This window comes from Xenopus laevis, chromosome 2S, assembly GCF_017654675.1.
Source record: "Xenopus laevis strain J_2021 chromosome 2S, Xenopus_laevis_v10.1, whole genome shotgun sequence".
NCBI lineage: Eukaryota > Metazoa > Chordata > Amphibia > Anura > Pipidae > Xenopus > Xenopus laevis.
This window is the reverse complement of record NC_054374.1, coordinates 68389929-68411630: the sequence shown is the minus strand read 5'-3', so window position 1 is coordinate 68411630 and position 21702 is coordinate 68389929. Positions and strand designations below refer to the sequence as shown.

Genomic DNA, 21702 nt, shown 5'->3' with positions numbered 1-21702 from the left:
TTGAGCAGTGATCAGTCAATTATAATATTTTAATTATTTAGATTTTAAGGTGATCCTAAATGCCTATTCCTCAACATAATAGGTTGGTAGTCGTTAGAAGTATATAACAGTATATGTCTTGCGCAAAAATAAAACACTGGATGCGCAAGGTACAGAGGGATTCCACCCCTTAAATAATGTTAAAAAATTGGTTTTGTATGCGCTTCCGTTTACAAATAAAAATACACCAACTTTTGCGTGCCCCAAATGTCTCAAAAGTCCCTGTATTATGCAGAGATCCGGAGCCAAAAGGATCTGTCCGAATATTATGTTCACAATCCCTGCAGCCAGCGATCGTTTCTTGTCTTAAAAAACAAGAGAAAAAGGCACACCAATGTGAAATATCGTAAAAGCCAGTATCAGGGCCCTGCTTGGTTGGTACTTACAGGATTTCCCGGACACAGCTGCAAGTTAGTATAGACCCACAGTGTGGTAAAGCTGAACCCTTTCCTTATACGCGGTGTCACTGCTCTCCTTACGGTTTCACATATGCTGTGCTCGCTTTCCTTGCGATCCTGCTCACGGGAGCATTAGTTGACTCATGTCCCACAGTCTCGGCGTCTTCTCATCTACTTCCTAGTTCAACCGTGGTCATATCCTCACGGGGTCAGTCAGGGGATAAAAGATACTTTGTACTTGCTAGTGGTTGATGAGCTTATAGGGGGGATATACAGCAGTTTCTTGTTCTTCTTCTCCCCACATAAAGGATGAGATTCTATAGCATTTTAAGTTCACAGTACTCTGAAGATTCCCAGTACATTATCTGAAGCAGTTGCAGCTCACTCTCAATGGCAGCAGATAATAGCCAGTCCTTGCTACCAGAGAATATATTTCCCCAGTTGTCCAGCAAGTAATTCTTATGCCAAAACAACAAACTGTTGCTTTTCTCTCCCAGAACTGTTCTGAATATTTAGCCCTGTAGCAACAGTTTATATTACAGACAACCCTAGTTTTCTGCTTGATAATTTGAGACAACTCCTAAGTTTAGCTTCTTAACAGCTGCTCAGAGCCCACTGAGCATGTGAGTGTCACAGACACTTTCCAAGATGGTGTCCCCCTTTGACAAGTTTGAAGTCCTTGATCATTGCTGATATTGAGAAGCTGAAAATTTAGGCTGGTGTAATAAGTATATAAAATGTGGCATTTTTAGACATTTTTATGGTTTAGTTCTCCTTTAAAGAAGAGAAGTACAGTTTTTTAGCTATTGATAGAGCAGGATAGTATGCAGGATAGTATGACCTTGAAGTGGGTGAAGTCAGAATCAGTTTGTGACTTTCTCCACCGTCATTCAGCTGATCTACTACATCTTCTGAGGTACAGAGTTACACTAGTGTGCCAGGGTTGGTGTTTTGCTGGTACACTGTGACAGGTGGTAGAAGGAGCAATCGAGTCAAGAGCATCTATTCTATACAAAACATGCAAAAACTTATTCCTGAATAATTTCACAGATTTTTGTCTTAAGGCATAGACACTGTCTTGGAGATAATAACCTGGGTGTTCCTTGCCTTCTTTATGCCTTATTTAATTATAGTAGGCTAGAAAGTTCCTTTATGCAAGCAGCTTAAGCTGGCCATAGACGTGCAGACGTGCCTTGTATCGAATGATTGTACGTTCCAACCTGCCACTAACCCTTCAAATCAAATAAAGTAGTAAAATAACTACTGTTCTGGCCCTTAAACTCCCCATAGACGCAACGATTCTTCCTGCCGAACAACCGATTTTAGGGAAGCCCGACCAATCCTTCGAAATTATCGTGCGGTTAGTGGTATTCAAATGATCGTACATCTTACGAGTTTTCGGCCGACATCTGTCAGGAAATTGATCGGCCAGGTCAAAAAATCTTTGTCGGTCCCAGTGCAATCTATCTATGTTTGCAGGGCCAAGCAGGCAGCTCCCCTTTGTTTTCCTGGTAAATTGGTCTTTTTAGTTGATGGTGGTCTCACGATCAGGATCTGATCTTTTAAAAATCTCAACATCTATGGAAAGCTTTACAGCAATCGTACTCAAGTTATGTCTGACAAATAGTAGTGACAGTCACCCATTGATATTGTCAGATAGGCAATATATGTAGAGGTAGTATCGTTAGCCGTCAGAAATCCTCTAACCCAGGGATCCTCAACCTTTCAAACCCGTGAGCAACATTCAGAAGAAAAAGGAGGTGGGGAGCAACACTAGCATGAAAAATGTTCCTGGGGTGCCAAATAAGGGCTGTGATTGGCCATTTACTTGCCCCTATGTGGATTGTCAACCTACATTGAGGCTCTGTTTGGCAGTGCACCTGGTTTTAATGTAATACAACTTGTCTCCAAGCCTGGAATTCAAAAATAATCACCTGCTTTGAGGACACTGGGAGCAACATCCAAGGGGCTGGAGAGCAACATGTTGCTCACGAGCTGTTGGTTGGGGAACACTGCTCTAACCTGATCGCCAAAGTACAAAAAATGTCGGTGCAATCTTCACAAGGTCCGAAATTTGCACAAATCAAAGATTCTTTATCTTTGCATCTATGGCCAGCTTTACTCTGCTGCTATGTAAAACACATCTACCTGTATATGCCAACAGAGTTGTCCCTAGAGCTTACTATCATTAGTTACTGTATATCAGGGGTGTCCAAAAGGTTGATCAGGATCTAACAGTAGACCTTTAGTTGGTGATCAGTAGATCTCAAGACACTGTTAACAAACAGCTTGTCTAAATCTCCTATTTCATGCTTTTTATTCAGATTTTTATTACGTCAAGGTTACATAAGAAATGGGTGTTTGTTAAATATAACATCATACATTTTCTCATAAATCGATATTTATGTAATATGTCACATGGAACAGTATGCTAACAAAGCTTTTAGGCATGTAGATTATAATGGGAAATCATGACTAAAAGTAGACTTTGCATTAATAAAGTCTGGGCACTCCTGCTGTATATACTGTAAGTATCTCTACAACTGCCTGTCCAAGGCTTATTTTAAACAACGATATTAACATGGAATTGGTCCTCCCTTTGTGAGGGTTGCTCACTTTGACATTGGAAAAGCTTTTGATTTGCTTTCACTTGGCCACTAATATTCACGAGGTGGGGAACTGATGATGAGAAATGAGGACTGGACCCCTAGTCTGAATTCCATTTCATCTCAAAGATGTTCATCTGGATTTGGATTTCTGGATTTTAGGGCTTTGTGCTGGCCAATCAAGTTCTTCTATTCTCATTTCAGTGAACAGACTTCACTTTACACAAGCATTAAAAAACAGCCAGACAATTCTTCCTTCTTTAGTAAATTGTATGGATTCAGGCAAGTAGTATTCTCGTGGCATGTAATGAACCCATAACTACCAGACTGTCAGATGGGGAAGCAAAATTCATCACTCCAGAGAATGCATTTCCATTGCCCAAGACTCCAAGGACTGTAACTCTTACACCATTTCAGCAAACGCTTCGCATTGCATATAAAGTAGTAATGATAGGCTTGAGCATGACAGCTTGTCCACTAAAACATAAACAGAGAAGAAAATATGACCCCTCCCGATGGATAATATAATAGAGTTACTTGGGACGAGCACAGGGACACTACCTTCATGGGAAGTGTCAATGAACATGTGCATTGTACATATGCTTAAATTCAGATATTTTCCTTTAATGCGTATACGATTTGTATAGTGTTGGGTAATAATTATACTCCATGTATTTAGCAAAATAGAAGTCATTTCTACGCAGCATTTCAGATCAACAAACACACTATATACTATATTTTTACATACAGCACAAAAAATCATATTATTTGCTATATGATAGGCTTGAGCATGACAGCTTGTCCACTAAAACATAAACAGAGAAGAAAATATGACCCCTCCCGATGCATAATATAATAGAGTTACTTGGGACGAGCACAAGGACACTACCTTCATGGGAAGTGTCAATGAACATGTGCATTGTACATATGCTTAAATTCAGATATTTTCCTTTAATGCGTATACGATTTGTATAGTGTTGGGTAATAATTATACTCCATGTATTTAGCAAAATAGAAGTCATTTCTACGCAGCATTTCAGATCAACAAACACACTATATACTATATTTTTATATACAGCACAAAAAATCATATTATTTGCTATATGCCCGGACTGCATATAATAGTACAGACCGGAAATAGTTGAAACACGAACGACCGGAAATAGTTTAAATAGGGTAACGGATTTTTTAGAAACTAAGCCTCTGATGAAGCTGTGAATAACAGTGAAACGCGTTAGGAGAAGGAGATCACTTACCAGTTCAGCACGCACACCACAAGGAGGTCTGGATCCGGCTGGCAAGGACCATCCCTGGTGATTTCGAAAAACCATACCAAACTGGACTGAATGCGATTTTATTGAGAACAAAATGTGAGTGCTTTTACTGTTTTTAAGATTTTTTAAATAAAACGTTATTACACTATTTCCGGTTTTTCTATCCTTCCCCTGGAGCCTATGGAGGATACAAAGTCAAGCTAAGACCACTCGGGAGGAGTTAATGAATACGCTTGACCACGAGAGTGGTTTGTAAGTAGGCAATTTTACCAAACGGTGGAGGTGTTGTGTTGAAAACTGTATTCACCCATCGCTGCACCGAAGAACTCTGCTTTTTAAATCTGCTTTTTAAATTCTGCTTTTTAAATTGGCTTTTAAAGTTGTTTCTAATCTGCACCCCCCCTGCACCTGTTCCCTTTAACCAGCTGTGTATAAGGGAAATGGGAGCACTTATAGAATAACCTAACCCAAAAAAGGGGGAACACACATAAAGTAAGCTAATTAAAAGCACACGGTGATATATACCATTGTACATCGAACGTATTACGCTATGCGAGTTCCTCATTTCTGTTGCCACAGGCGCTGATCCCTTGTGCATATTTTATCTGGAAGTATACACATTTGGTAGTACAGACAGTGTGCAGACTGAAGTGCTCGATACCTATAATATCTCTATTAGCTCTTGCTCTTCCTCTCTCTGTGCAAATCCTTCCTGAGAAACTCACCCTGAATTCTCCTGCTTGTAAGTGGCAATAAATTTAGCTTGTCTTTTACTGTACACCAACACAGACTTTATTAACTTCTAAATTATCTTTCTAACTGCTGGTAATAAATAAAAACACAAGCAAACCAGTAAAAGGGGTAAAAAAAAAAAAAGGGTAAAAAAGGAGTTAATGCTTTGTGCTCCAGAAAGGTCAAAAGGCCCCGGGGAAAAATACCAGTACCCCAGCAGGCCAGTCCAACACCCTGAAGAGTGAGGCCTGAAAAGGGAAGAATAAAAAAAACTAACAAGCACACGTAAAAAAATAAGCAATGTTATCAAGATATCAAAGAGACACAATTTTAGTGGCATTTGTGTTTTTTTTTACTTCTACCATTGGCCTGAGGTTTTCCAAAGCTCATTTGAAGCAACATCTCACATACTATCATATTGTATTAAGATTTACTATACTATAAGATTTACTAGATAAATAACAATTCAGGGTACAAGTACCCTCCAATTTGTGCCTGCATGTTGGCCACCAACCTACTTAGATTGCAAGCTCTATGGTGCATGGACCTCCTACCTACTGTGTCTCTTAACTCTGTGCCCTTATATAAGCTCTGTGTATGTGACGTGTCCTCCCGTGTGTTCTTTTTATATATTGTACTTTTATGAACTGTACAGCGCTGTGGCTCCTTAACAGCTCTTTACAAATATAGTTATACATACAAAGTACCTGCCAATCAAAGTGTGCTAAAAATATCTACATATAATAATAATGTTTTAGTAGACAATTGATAACATTTTCTTAGATTGCACTTATTATAATGACATTTTCTTAGACTGCTTTTGGACATTTGACACAATTTCTTTAAAGAATATTTAATTTGACAAAACCTTTAGTTTATCTGGTACAGCTTTTTGGGGCACTTCATGAACACAATAGACTGGGCTGGCTAGATAATAGATAAAAGAAGAACCAGCAAATGTACCAAGATACAAAACTTCTACATCAAAGAAAATCTGTTTACATGTACAGGATATAAATAAAATGTAAACTCAGGTTAATAAATGCCATTGTTGTTGTTTGTAGTCCTTTAAAGGAGCAGTAACACCAAAAAATTTAAGTGTTTAAAAGTAATGAAAATGTAATGCACCGTTGTGCTGTACTGGTAGAACTGGTTTGATTGCTTCAGCATCTCATACAATAGTTTATATAAACAAGCTGCTTTGTAACCAAGGCACCAGATACACAGAGGATAACAGATAAGTTCTGTGGTACACAATGGAATTCATCAGAAAGTATCTGTTATCTACTGTGTATCCTGTGATTGAATGGTTGCCCCCATGGCTACACAGCAGCTTGATTATATAAACTATAGTAGAGTTTCTGAAGCAAACACACCCATTTTATCAGTGCAGGGCAACAGTACATTCTTTAATTTTTTGGTGTTAATGTTGCTTTAACATTGCCTCCCACTTATTGTCATCTCCTTTATTCTTTCTACCTCATGTGTATGGAAGCCTGTTATTATAGGTTGCAGTGGGGGTGGATGACATTGGATGAACGTATGTTTAATGTCAGCAGCAGAATTAAAACCATACCAATACATTAAGTTGCATTATACATACAACTTTAAAAAACAAAAAAAAAGGCAATTCCTTGTTGTAAGGTAGATAAAGAGAAGCTATAGAGGAATGCTGGAGTAACATTAAACACTAAAGGGCAAATTCACCAAGGGTCGAATATCGAGGGTTAATTAACCCTCGATATTCGACTGGGATTATCCTTTGATCAGAAAAAACTTGAAAGCCTATGGGGACCTTCCCCATAGGCTAACATGGACTTCGGTAGCTTTTAGGTGGCGAACTAGGGGGTTGAAGTTTTTTCTTAAAGAGACAGTACTTCGACTATCGAATGGTAAAATAGTCGAACGATTTTTAGTTTGAATCCTTCGATTCGAAGTCGTTGTCGAAGTAGCCCATTCGATGGTCGAAGTAGCCCAAAAAACACTTTGAAATTTGAAGTTTTTTTACTTCGAATCCTTCACTCGAAGTTAATGAATTGGCCCCTAAATGTAACAGGTAGTATGTATTTCATATATGTACACATATGTAAATGAAGTTTGGCATACCTTTGTTCAGATTTGTACTGCCAATTCTTGCCATATGCTTGTATTTCATGTCAGAGGAATGAGACAAGTAAAAAGTGGTAGGAATATATATTCAGTGCTGTTCAGAAACCTAAGAAATTGTTGCCCCTGTGTGTAGTCCCTGGTATTCCGGATCTGCAAGGAATTCTGACGCTTATGCATGCAAGTGTTACACTGAATTAACTGCATTATACTGAATTGTTTTCAGTATTTGGGAACAATACTGAATAAAGACACCCAGAAAGAAAACAATAATGTATCACTGAAATTTATATTAATACAAAAAAGTTCAATAACTTTCTACATTCATTTTTATGTTTTTACACACTTTATATACAGAAAATGTTGTAAAGGAGAATTAGGCTTGTCATTTTTATTTTCCTTCAGTTTAGTCTAGCAGAACAGTTTCTGACTTCAAAAAGTTCATTCTCAAATGTAGAGGTATACTGAGCTTACCAGAAACTTACATTTTTTTATTTTATTTTACTTTGATTCTCCTTAGGGCTAACCACAAAGGGTCACCAAATTATGTTTCTTTCTAGGTTGGACCATTCACAAACTGCCCTCAGTTCTAGTCATCCTCCAGGACCACAATCTCCACATTGTGTATTCCATCAGGATTAACACCTAGGACTTTTCCATCTCCCAGTTCCATCACTTTAGATCCTCCCTCTGGGTCTGGTGCTGGATCTATCTGTATGATTGTTTGGCCTTCTTCACCCACCCCATCTTGACCAAGTCCTGTATCCATGGCCACCAACTCTACAGGGCTCATTACCCCAGTTAGTTCACCCGATTCTTGCATATCTGTTGTGAGTACTGCCAGTGTATCCCCGGATCCAGCTTTACCCAGTAGAGTGGCATAGCGTACCCCACCCAAGGAGAATTGCTGACCAATTGATGCCAGTGTTAAAGGGGACAATACAGTATAGTGGGGCTGGGAGGAAGGGTTGTTTATAGAACCAGCAGAAACTGGGCGCTGGAGACGTGGTCTCTTGGGTGGTTTCTGTGCGCTCACAGGCATCAAGACAACATTTTGAAGGAGAGGGGACTTGCTGCCCTCTTGCTTTTTTTGCTCCTCTAGCTGCCTCTCCAATTCTGGAAGAAAAATTCAATTCACTTATGTCAGAAACAATGGCCTAAATGTACAGTTTTGTTGAGAATTACCAAAATAAAATATCAAATGTGTGTATCTAATGTATAGTGTGTATCTATAGAACACAGTTCAAAGCTGGAAAATAATAAAATTTAGCAAATAATGGTACGCAACAAAGAGAAGATGGAGAGAATTCAAGCACATTAAAGAAGCATAAGAGGTTGAGATGTCCATAATTATGTTTTGCTAATAATTTTCATTAGTTCAATAAAATAAGATAAGATAGAGTACTCAAACCTTGCAAGCAAATAAATATTTGTGGCAGCAGGTGCTCACTAAGAGACCTAAATCTTCACATGGGTCAAAGTCTATAACAAAAAATTCTAGTGGTGCACTGGAGTTCTATTTATATAGCCTAATACCAGTCAGGTTCTTCACAGTCAGGACAGTGAGGTTGTGGAATGCACTGCCGGGTGATGTGATGGCTGATTCAGTTAATGCCTTTAAGAATGGCTTGGATGATTTTTTGGACAGACATAATATCAAAGGCTATTGTGATACTAAAATCTACAGTTAGTATAGGTATGGGTATATATATAATTTATGTGAAAGTATGGAGGGGTGTGTATGGATGCTGGGTTTTCATTTGGAGGGGTTGAACTTGATGGACTTTGTCTTTTTTTAACCCGATTTAACTATGTAAATAGTATACCGTCTTTAGTTTCAATATATATGTATAGAAGGTGCTGGATGGAGGTGAGCAAAATAGAGGGTGAAAGCAAACTGAAGTTTTCCAGAGCAGATCAGAAGATGAATGAAGCAGGTAAGAAGGGGACAGGATAAATCTATTATGTAGAAAAGGACAGGGCAGAAATAAACCAGATTAAAACTTGGTTTGGCATCAAACCAACAATAGCACTCCTTTAGATCGTCTTTGTTTAAGAAAATAAAGGATGTAATAATGCGCCAGTATTTAAAGAATGCTGCATCAGTACAACAAAACCTTGATACTGTACCACCAATGTCTTTTAGTTATATTATATTTTAGTTATATTATATGTCTTTTATGTTATATTTAGGTACCTACCAAGCTAAAAAGATTACCTGCTAATGCATAATGATATTGTTCTTCACTCTGTTCGGTTTGATTCTTCTTTTGTTCCAGTACTTTTTTCACAGAGTCCAATAATCCAAAGCTGTGAGCAACGTTATTTAGCGCAGTGGCATCTGACAAAGAATAAGCAGACTGGAACATTGAAAGAACAGTATATATTGTAGGTTCCCTATTTGGGATAATAATTATCATCTAACATTAACATAAAGATTATTCAGTACATATATCCCCAATATTTATTACATGTAGCTTGAAGTGAAACATGAACAAGCATATTTGATGTTAAATATGCATAGATGTGATCTGCCAACAACCATTAACTGCACAAATTAAAGGATAAGTAACACCAAAAAAGTGTTTTAAAGATATAAAGTACTGCTTCCACGCTCTCTTACAACTGGTATGATTGTTTCAGAAACTCTACTATAGTTTATATAAACAAGCTGCTGTGTAGCCAAGGGGCAGCCAGTCAAAGCTGAAAAAGTAGAAAAGACACAGGATACAAAGCAGATAACAGATCTTCTCTGTAGTAAACTATGGGAACTTATGTATTATCTACGATGTATCCTGTGTTTGAAATACTGTCCAATGGCCACACAGCAGCTTGTTTATATAAACTATAGTAGTGTTTCTGAAGCAGTTTTACCAATACAGGGCACCAGTACGTTATATTGTCATTCCTTTAAAAAGCTTTAATTTTTTGGTGTTACTGTTCCTTTACGAGAATGAAGCAAAGTTATCAGACGGTGTGTATGACATTCGATTATTCATTTATTTTTTGCACAAAGTATTCCTCAGATGAGAGGTTGCAGGAACCATTTCCCAACACTCCCTTGGAGTGTTATTCAATACCTTCTTCAATGAAGCGATGAATTCTGTGACTTAAAGGACCAGTAACATAAAAAAAAAATGTTTAAAAATTCGTTAGTGCACAATGAAAAATAAACACTAAGACAAAAGAAACTTTTAAATAGCAAAGCCTTTATTAAAAAATAACTTACAGAATGTCCACTTCCTGTCTGCTTCAGAAACGGCGAAAAGGTGACCATCCATCCTGCAACGATCAACTTCTTCTCCCTGGCTAGTCACTGACAGGCATCGCTTTCATCCACCTGCTGCTGTGTGTCTGTGGCTGCTGCTCCCGCTGTGTGCCCGTGACTGGCTGCTGACACTGCTCCCTGCGCTGACTCTGCCAAGCCGTCCTTTTCCCGTGGTCCAAGCGCAGCCGACACTTCAGTACTGGTGGCGGCGTAAAAACACTCAGCGCCAGGCTGATGCAACAGTGACTCATTGGCCGCAGAAAGCTTTGCGCACTCATTGGCGCAGCAGCTGCACATGAATCGCCGGCACCAGCGGGACAGAACCTCAGCTTCATGGCAGTTGGGGCAGTCACAGGTGGTAGCGCCGAGCTGCGGACTGCCCGGGCCTCCACCACTCCCTGCCCCAGCCGCTACCCCTCCGCTTCCTGCACTACGCCGCCACCAGTACTGAAGTGTCGGCTGCGCTCGGACCATGGGAAAGGGACGGCTTGGCAGAGTCAGCGCAGGGAGCAGTGTCAGCAGCCAGTCACGGGCACACAGCGGGAGCAGCAGCCACAGACACACAGCAGCAGGTGGATGAAAGCGATGCCTGTCAGTGACTAGCCAGGGAGAAGAAATTGATTGTTGCAGGATGGATGGTCGCCTTTTCGCCGTTTCTGAAGCAGACAGGAAGTGGACATTCTGTAAGTTATTTTTTAATAAAGGCTTTGCTATTTAAAAGTTTCTTTTGTCTTAGTGTTTATTTTTCGTTGTGCACTAACGAATTTTTAAACATTTTTTTTTATGTTACTGGTCCTTTAAAGGTCCTCCCAGAATCCATCACTTCACCGTGGAAGGAGGTGAAGGAGGATATTTGGTTATTTTGATGCAGACCTCTCCTAACAAGTTTCCATTGGCCTCCCATTAAACAAATTGCTCAGGGTGCTCTTTTGAGCACTTTTGCAATTTACATAATTTTTTTTTGTTTCAAAGCTATTAAGCTTTTTTTTTTATAACCTGGTAATACACACATTTTAATGAAACAGTCCCACCTGCTTGTCAGTTCTTTGGCATGTACAGTTGCAGAGAATATGTTTAGAAGGAGAACAGAGAATTGTTCTGAAGTTTCTGCTCAGGAAATAAATGAGGTTTCTTCTTTCTTTCTCGAGTACAGCAATATCAAAGGGGTTCTAGGTTTTCCTTCTAAAAATAGCTATAGGTTTCCGATCTGTTCCTCCACTAAAAAGAACTAAACTCTAAAACCTATCATGGATAGAAATGCCATATTTTATTTATGGAGCGAAATTGCACCAGCCGAAAAGTTTCCACATCTATATAACAGTTGTGATCTAGGTCAGGGGTCCCCACACTTTTTATACTTGTCAGCCACATTCAGATGTAAAAAAAAAAAAAAATAAAATTGAAGAGTTGGTGAACAATGCATAGATAAACAATGTTCCTGGCAAAATACGTACTGTGATTGGCCATATGTGGACTGGCAACATGCTCTGTTTGGTAGTACACCTGGTTTTTATGCAAATATTAATATTAATAAAACTTTCCTTCAGAGCTGTGGAGTGGCTACATAAATCCTTCAACTCAGGCTCCTCAGTTTATGGTCCCCCCGATTTATCTGTTTTTAAAGGAACAGCAACACCAAAAACTGAAAATGTATCAAAGTAATTAAAATATAATGTACTGTTGTGCTGCACTGGTAAAAGTTGTGTGCTTGCTTCAGAAAGACTACTATAGCTGTTGTGTAGCCATGGGGCAAACATTCAAGCTAGAATAAAGGAGAAAAGGCACATGATACATACAGATAAACACCATTGTGTTGGACAGGGCTTATCTGTTATGTGCTATGTAACCTGTGCCCTTTCTCCTTTTTTCCAACTTGAACGGCTGTGTCCAAAGATTCAGGTCAATCAAGTTCCCGAGGAAAACCAAACTTTTATATGCATACAGATGCATGTGATTGAATAATGAGATAGATCTTTTTTCCAAATTATATGAGAATGCTAGTCCCCATAACGAATGCACATACAATATTGACCATGCACCTCAAAAAGCAAGTTTTGAAAGAACACAGGCACATTATTATAAATATTTCTAATTAAATTTTATTACAAAAGTTTCTTTGTATCTGGAGGATTAACCATTCGGATTGTTAAAAACAAAACAAAAAAAAAAAAGAACGAAAGAATACGGACACATACCAGACACTTGGAAGGGAATCTGTCCCGCTCGTTGCTGGACACCATTTAAAAGTTCCTCAATTTCATTGTGAATCTTGTTTATTACTTCATCCATTAGCCCCACATCAGAGATACCTTTCCAAAACAACAGTGTTTCTTCTAAAGAGAGACACAGAAGAGGTTTAATAATTTCTTCTATTTAATTCAGGTAATATCTAGAACCATATCGAATACCATATAGTAGGTCAACGTAGGTCACTTAATATATTGCATTAAACAGCTCATATGTAAAACCTTGCTCCATGTAAATACAACATGCAATAATATATTTTTTTGTAGTATGTGCCATTGGGGAATCCCAGTTTGTTAAAATTCTTTAATATGCCACTTAATATGATGTGCATCTTTTGCTTAAGTATTTATTTTTAACCCTGTTCCTCCTGTTTAATTAATGTGCTCATCAGGGCTGCAGTAACCTTGGACTTTTGTCTGACTCATTTTCCTTCCCCACTTCCCCAAGCTACTGAATAGTAATTACAAGTCAGCATATGACTTTTAATGTGTGGGTGATGAAAGGTAGTTTTTAAAATGACAGTTGTCAAGCTGTGTTTCAGAAAGAGAAAATTACAACATGTACAGTTTTATTTATAATACATTTACATTCTCTCCTAAAAAAATAGGAGAGTTGGTGAAGAAAAATAAATAAATAATGATGCCCTTCCCCAAAAAATAATATCAGGAAGATTGCAGACACCAATACAACTGTGCACTAAAGGAAGCTTTAATTCTTACTGGCTTCTGATAGAACAACAAGCATGCAGTAGGGAAAAATTGCTTGGTTATGCGACCGAAAAAAAAAATTAAAACCATGGGAAAACATTGTAATGCCCACAGAACAGCAGAGGTCAGGTGCTCCAATTGACCCATGGGTCTTCAGTCCCCCACTATGTCTGCAAATATTTTGAGTGTCATTAAATAGTGCTTGAGTAGAACCATTTAAAAGTACTATTACTCTTTTGCCTAGTTATTACCAGATATCTCTTCCCCCTCCTTGGTCATCTCTTCTCTGTTCATCTGCAAGGTGGCAGTAAGACCTGGGCCCCACTCAACTGTAGTATCCTCCACTGTCTGTTCTGATACAGTAACAGATGAAAGGCTGCCTGAAAGAAGTAAAATCATATATACATTTACATTTTCAATTCCACACATGTCCATAATATTCCAGTAGAAAACTATGTGTAAACTAATTTAAAAACAATTTGAAAGAATAATAGCACAAAACAAATGACTAGTACAATAATAGTACAATATTATTGTACTAGTCTTTACAGTATTTTCCCAAATCCAGTGGGACAGGCCCTGAAGCTGTGCTCAAACGCAATGCACCTTCAACATAATTTTAAAGTGCAAAAAAACAATAATGTGCATGTAGCCCAAGTGTCAATCAACAATATTAACAGTGTTTCTGGACAATACCCAAGCCTACACCATGTGCAATAATTATTGGGGGTGATGTATGGATCTTTACCACTGGAGAAGTGAAAATAGGTTTTCTGAAGTGATAAATTGTGCTTCATGTCTGTGTTTAGTGGATGCTTGCAGAACCCATACCTCCATACACAAACCAAGGTCTGTCAAGTCAATTTGTAAAGATGGAAGTGGAAAAACTTGACTTGTTCAGATCGCTGACCTTAACTCAACACCACTGGCATGAATTGGATCACCAAGTGCAAACTTTGCCTGATTCATCAACACCAGTTTCAAACCTCACTTATCCTCTTAGGAATTAACTGAAGCAAATTCCAAAAACATTGTTGTATAATATAATCTCAGAGCAGAGATGGTTATAACAGGAGGACCAACTTCATATTAAAACCCTGGATTTCAGAATGGGAAGTTGGACATGTGAATAGACACGTTTTAATATCCAGTAAAGTTTGCATTACAATCCTCTATATTAATTATATTTTATGCATTATGAGTCATATATTGTCTGTTTCAGAACTACAATTAAAAACTGACCTATAATTTTGCTAGATGAAGTAAAAACTGCCCCAGGAAAAGCCCCTAAACTGAAAGAGCACAATATGTTAAAAATGTGCTTGGCAACCACAGTGTATGTTAAAATATTTTCTCCATACCTTCTGTAGTGCTGGGAGTCTGCACTATAGTACCCTGTCCAGGTACAGGGGCACGAGCACTGTTGATCAGCAGGTCAAACTTAGTACTGCGGCATGTGTTTGTGCAGACTTGGTCATGCTGGTAGAAGTCAATTTGGCCAGTATCCATCATCTTTCTACAAATACACAAAAACTATGAGCACAAACCACAGTCTGAACAGAACAAATATATTGATTCTACTACAGACCAAGCAATTTGCCTACCTTAGCATTGTTCCCCCAAGACGAATGGCTCTCTTCCAGTCCTTTAAGGTGGATTTTCCAGCCAAATGAACAAAATGTTTTGGACTGATCAGCTGATCATTAAACTAAAAACAAAAGAGGTAAAAATACAATATATAAATAAGGGAAAAGGGAAGTATTTTTCTTTTGAAACACAAAAGCAGTAAATGACACCTACTGTTTGGTAAGGTTTACTATAACCAAAGCATGTAAAACAATTTTGGAACACTGCAAGCTGTTTAGCACAGTTATTGTATCATGACAAGGTCACACAATATTTTGGGGTGTGTACCTTTGTCTGTGTTATGTAACAGGGGTTATCACCAACCACTTCCTGTGTGACAGTACTATTTGTTTATTAGCTATTGGGTTGCTCCTAAGCCCTTTTCACCCCCCCCCCCAATTACTGAACATCAGATATGTTTCTGAGGACTGTGTGCATGAGAATTACTGCTAGTTAGTGGTTCAAGAAGGAAATGTTGGACCAGTCCTATTATACATAAAGCAATTTTGACACATTCAAGTTCCCCGCAAAGCTGCCCCCAGCCCCGCAAACCTGTGTACAGCAGACTGGCTGACACTACTAACAGATCTTCTGCGTTGCTTCAGTAACGCTGGGCTGGGGGTGGAGCGATCCTTCCATAGGATGAATTCCTGTTTTCATTCATAATCAGCCTATGGAAAGATCGCTCCGCCCCCAGCTAAACGTCACTGAAACGGTACAGAAGATCATTAAGCAGTGTCGGAGGGTCGGATGAACGCAGGTTTGCGGGGGCGGCTTTGCAGGGAACTATTCTGGGTGCAGCATTTACTTGATACTGACACGTTCCAATAATTTTTATAGGAATGTGTCAGTATCGCTTTAATAAAATAATTTACAAAATTGTAAAAATTGTTATGTGCTAGGAAAACCTCTCTCTGGCAGTTACCTTAACACATTTAACGTTGATTCCTGGGCACACAAATTTCTTCCACAGCAAGACAGCCTTGCTATCACCACATGTTATTGGGTAAGCAATGTCAATGTCCTCACTCAGCTCCACCGTGCCACCATCTGTGCAGAGATTTAATAATGAGCCAATGTCATGTAACGGTTAAGTCCGAAAATTAACAGAAACTCACCTAGGGTGTCACCCATCTTTAAGGTGTGAGTCTCCAGTGAAACAACAGCTGCATTGGTGTCAGACATATCCCCATAAATCCTATATGCATAGAAATTAAATAAATATTACAAGTAGTTATAAGTGTTACAAGTAGTAAAAGCAAAAAGGAGAATATCTAGGTAGAAATTGATGGCAGGGGGTGTTAATGTGGTTGACCAATTAAATAGCACATCTGTAGTCTGTACTAAATTGAGAGTCCCAGCTGCCATACTATTCTCTCATCTCAGGCGATGTCCTCCCTTAACGGGGTGGTTCACCTTTAAGTTAACTTTTAGTATATCATATAATTTTTAATTCTAAGCTTTTCAATTTGCCTTCACTTTTTCTCTTTTATGGTTTTTTAATTATTGCCTTCTTCATCTGACTCTTTTCAGCATTCAAAATGGGGGTCGCTACTATCACTTATGTTTCTATTCAGGCCCTCTACTACTCATATTCCAGTCTCTTATTCCAATCAATGTGTGGTTGCTTTACTAATTTGGTCCCTAGCAATTGGATTACTGAAACTGCAAACTGTGAGCTGAATAAGAATCTAAATAACTCAAAACCCACAAATAATAAAAAATAAACCAATTGGAAATTGTTTCCGAATATTACTCTCTATATCATACTAAAAGTTAATTTAAAGAGTACAACCCCTCTCCGTAATAAACGTACAAGGGGTTGCACCCCGGTTTGAATCGCTTTGTGTGCCAGCCTGTATTGCTTTCTACAACCCCTCTCCGCACAGCTTAAATAAAAAAAATTAAGAGGAAAGTTTTTCTAGCAGGATTATATTGCATTTGTTTTTTTTATCAGTGTACTTTTACTAAAAAAATCATCATTATTGTTTTTTTGCTTTAAATTTACCAAAGCATTATACCAGTAAAAATTAGCCGACACACAAGTCGTGTACACTTGGGGGCTTACTAAGCTCGAGTGAAGGATTCGAAGTAAAAAACGGTCGACTATTCGATAGTCGAAGTACTGTCTCTTTAAAAAAAACTTCTACTACATCCTTCGCCACTTTAAACCTACCGAGGTACAATGTTAGCCTATGGGGACCTTCCCCATCAGTTTTCTAAGCTTTTTTTCTAAGAAAAATCCTTTGATCGATTGATTAAAATCCTTCGATCGATTGATTAAAATCCTTTGATTGATAGATTGATTGATTGATTGAAATCCTTCGATTCGAAGGATTTCATCGTTCGAACAATTTTTACTTCGATCAATCGTAGAATTTTCACAAAATCGTTCTAATTCGATATTCGAAGGATTTTACTTGTATGGTCGAATTCGAGGGTTTATTAACCCTCAATATTTGACCCTTAGTAAATGTGCCCCTTGGTTACTATTTTGACTAATCAGAGAATTGTGTAGAGATGAGAGAAACAAACCACATAACAGACCTAAAAGGAATCAATTTGGTGCAAGTTCCAATCAAAAACGTGCATGAAGATTGAAATATAAAAGAATTAAGAAAGGTTTATTGTATGGTTCTCTTATCAGTTCTCTTATCAGTTAGGCATATTTTGTAACCCTAACAGTTTATTTTAGAATAGTTCAAATAATATGAGTCTATGCAATATTTTCTAAAGCAAAGTTGTTGTTTTTTTTTTTTTTTCTTATAAAAGTAATCCTTGGTCTTTCGCAAAATGTTTCCCTTAACCATTTCCAACAAGTATAAAAAAGGATACATGCTTTATATTTCAAATGTATAACCTTATGTTTATTGAAAAAGTATCTCTGCTGCCACCCATGCCAAAATATTCTGTTTAGATCCTTCTACGAACAATACACAACTTGAAAAAATCTACTAAAGTTCTGTTTTATGTCAGAGGAAGCAACACTATGTTCAAATTCAGTTGAATTGGTATTGAGAACAAGTTAGTACAGAAATATTATTTACTGACATTGGCAAGCTAAATCCTTGTTGACACTTTTTATGTGTGTTTTAAGCCTGACGAGACCCCAAGACCACTTAGATTTTAAGCTCTGGAGGGGAGGGACCTCTTTATCCTTGTGTCTAACACTTAGCACCTGTACTTTGTATGTATTTAACTATTATTTCAATGACATTTTTTATCAATTTATTGTTCAGCGCTATGTGCATAATTAGTGCTATGTAAATAAAATCATATTTAATTTAAGGGGCAGATTTATCAAAATGTGAGTTTAGAGCTTAATAAATAAAAACTCACCCATGTTCTGTTCATTCCTATAAGATTTAGTGGATGCATTTCATTAAAAGCAGCTGTTATAATTGATACAATAGTTGCTAACATTCCACAGATACTGCTGAGAAATGCATCAACTAATTGTATCAACTAAATGTAGCAAACTGTAACAGTTCAGAATGCTCCTGGATCACTGAGCTGCCAGACTGAAACACTAGAAACAGAAACATTAAACTTCAATTTTGGGAAACGGTATAAAATAAAAGATGGAAAGCAATTGAAAAAAAGTCTTTGCTTAAGGTGAACAATCTTAAAACGACTGAACTGAAAAAAGTGTTTGGAAGTTAACCCCTTTAATGTTCTACTTTAACCTGGCTGGAAAAAAAAGCTATTAACTGGTTGGTTGCTATGAGGTACTGTCCTACTGAATAATACTGCAATCTTGTTATTTACAAATATTTTCAAATATATCCCTCACTTCAAGTGAAATGTGGATAAATAGATAAGCTGTGCATAATAAAAAATATTTCTAAAATAGTTAGCCAAAAATTTAATGTATAAAGGCTGGAGTGTTCTGGCTATTATGTTAAACATCCAGTCACTCCAGCCACATTTTTGGCTAACTAACTAACTATATTGGAAACAGTTTTTATTTTTATACTGAACTATTCTTTTAAGTTCATAATTACTATGTTTAAATAAAATACTGGGATTAAATTTGCTTTTCTCCACTCTACTGGCACCATAACACAAATGAGCCAAGGTCTCCATTAACTAATTTAACCAGGTTTTACATTTTACTAAATTATTAAATATTGTGCCTTTTAAGATAGCTGTTTTTTTATCATCCAAAGAAAAAGCGTTTGTGACAGCATCATGTCATGCAACACATACCCGTTACCTATCCCACCATTTTACACACCCAGGGAAAATGTATTTGCCTTCACAGAGTTCCTTCAGATTCACTCCCCACCAACAAGTTTTTGGGACTGATATGTTTAAAGACTTTTGGGGATTACCCAGTTTGGAGACTAAATAATAATTTTTGCTAAACTGATTACCTAACAAATCCCTCGGTAGAGAGAAAGCTCATTTCTCTGGCAAAGGTAAATAGGGGTTAAAATGACATAGAAGACAAGAGATAAATAAATTACACCTACCCATGAGGTATGGGCTGCAACTGCAGAATGACCTGTGTCTTGGTATCCTCTGGATCTTCCCCCTCAATACAGTCACTGGGAATCACAACCACGTCCCCCATAGGGACTGTCACCTCAGCATTGGCCATGAGTTACACAGATTGAGCAGCGTTACTCTGAAACCTAATTCATACAGGAAGGAAGAGGCAGTTTTATTGCATGATCTACTCCTACTGTATATAAGGATCAGGACACAGATGAACAGTGCTTTGAACTGCATTTAATGCCATATACAACAGAGTTGTTGTAATTCTTGCGCAGGAGGAAACCAGGATTTTTTTTGTAATTCTGCTTTTAAAGCTGACATTTTTTAACCGAAGTGATAAAATGATTAAATATTGTGCTAGGCACAATAAAATTACTTTTCTTTGTTGATGCTTGTTAATCCATCACACTGTTGTGCCTGCAGGATTCTTCAGCCAAGTTGTAGTAATTTCTAACATAATTAGAAGCTACCAACACAGGGTTGTCTGTGTGGATTTTCCCTGAATTTTGACAATGCTCCAAATCAAAGCAGGCAAGTTAACAGTTTATGGATATGTTTGATGCCTGGCTGGTACTCACAACCAAGCCAGTAAAAATAATTGTTATTACCAAGAAACATGGGAAGGCAACCCTCTCTTCTCAGGAGACAAACCCATATGAACATAAGAAGTTGCTCTGGGGTAATGTAATAAATAGTGCAACGGTTGAAAAAAAAGGCTACTCACTCCAGTGAAGGAACTAATGTATAATAGACCCCCAACTCCTTCCATTGTCACAACAGGTTCCCATTGCAGCACTACAGTTTTGCACCTAGTAGTCCCCTACTGATCTGCACATTGGATTAAGTGATTATCAGAGGTACCTTCATTACATTAACAATCTTCATGGTAAGACCAACTTGGGCAGGGACTGATGGGATGTGAATTATACACTTTTTTTTTATCTCCATAAAGAAAAACAACAAGAATTTGTAAATTAACTAGAGACACCATATCCTTTCCGATTGTGCCTACCCTCCAAGTAGGAAGATGTCACAGACTTCCACCTACTACTAGAGCATTATTCCATTCTCATACAGTCAGTGCTTGAATTGGAGTGAGAAAAGTGGGGGGATGCTTTGTGTGGTGAGCGCAGCGCAGCGTGCTAAAACAAGCACCTCCCACAACCATAAGCCACACCCACTGTTATTACAAGCCTCACGCCTCAATACTAATTTAGTAAAACCATTTTGCTATTTCCATTTTGGTATTTCCTTCTAATGCCCAGTTAAATGCCCAGTATGTATAGATTTTCTTTATTATTGACCTATAGGAACCCTAAAACTAAAATTGTGCATATGACTTTTCTTGGCGGTCAATTCAGCTTTTGCAAACACAGCTCCTTGCTTGTGTATTGTGTCATAACTACCCCATCATGTTCTATAATACCCAATTATTTCATATACATCATTCTCTCACTATTCCTTAATTTGCTGTTGTTTAATACCTTCATTTTCTCTTTTGTTTTCTGCTTATCTCTATAACCCTCTCTGATGCCTCCACCTCCTTGCTCTCCCAGCAATATTGTCTCTCCTTTTATCTTCTATATCAGAGGTGTCCAAAAGGTAGATTGGGATCTACCAGCAGACCTTTAACTGGGATCAGTAGATCTCAAGAAAATGTCAACAAATAGCTTGTCTAAAATAGCAGTATCCGTCATGCAAATCTTTAGACATTCATAGAAAAAGTGTTTACGCTCAATGCCCAATCTTTACTTCAAATGTACGCAAAGATGCAGGCGCTTACTGCGCAAGCGCACCAGCTCACCGTTCCAACACTTCCGTGTGCTTCAGGCGGGGCGCATGCGCAAAGAGAATTTAATTTGATCCTCAACGTTCGGCCCTTTGGGTGTTGAGAAACGACGACACACCCGATATCCCCCGCCAAGAAGGTTGCAGGAAATGGTTGCGTTGAGCAACTGCAGAGCAATCACTTGATTTATTAAGAAGTCATTAAGAAAAAAAAATGACCGACATTAAAAGAAAAAGTAGCCGAAAATAGCCCGGCAATTGTCAACAGAGTGACAAAGTCTTAGTTCAGTAGTGTGTCAGGAATATACAACAAAACTCACAGCAAATAAACCAATAAAGCTTCCATACCATAATCTAACACGGCTCCGGGGGGGAGACGGGCCTCTGTCCTTCACAGCGCATGCGCTTCCT

The 21702-nt window shown here is 38.1% G+C and overlaps 1 protein-coding gene across 2 annotated transcripts; it reads right to left on the bottom strand.

Annotated features, from left to right (window-relative positions):
* Positions 1 to 7425: 7425 nt before the first annotated feature.
* On the bottom strand, positions 7426 to 21680 carry gmeb1.S (glucocorticoid modulatory element binding protein 1 S homeolog). 2 transcript variants are annotated; one of them, XM_018248212.2, is made up of 10 exons: positions 21308 to 21585; positions 19479 to 19640; positions 16122 to 16201; positions 15929 to 16053; positions 14982 to 15085; positions 14739 to 14893; positions 13629 to 13757; positions 12619 to 12756; positions 9374 to 9496; positions 7426 to 8271 (listed from the first exon to the last, which is right to left on the bottom strand). In XM_018248212.2, the coding sequence occupies exons 2-10, from the start codon at positions 19604 to 19606 to the stop codon at positions 7745 to 7747; spliced, it is 1509 nt and encodes a 502-aa protein (XP_018103701.1). In that variant the 5' UTR covers positions 19607 to 19640; positions 21308 to 21585; the 3' UTR covers positions 7426 to 7744.
* Between the last annotated feature and the right edge of the window lie 22 nt (positions 21681 to 21702).

Bases quoted from the DNA above. Each gene is read 5' to 3' on its own strand.
- gmeb1.S (XM_018248212.2), bottom strand. From the start codon at position 19,606: ATGGCCAATGCTGAGGTGACAGTCCCTATGGGGGACGTGGTTGTGATT. The intron at 15,086-15,928 runs GTAACTGCCAGA...TTTTGTTTTTAG, and splicing joins TCAACGTTAAATGTGTTAAG to TTTAATGATCAGCTGATCAG. The intron at 8,272-9,373 runs GTAATCTTTTTA...TTTTTCTTCCAG, and splicing joins ATATCATTATGCATTAGCAG to AATTGGAGAGGCAGCTAGAG.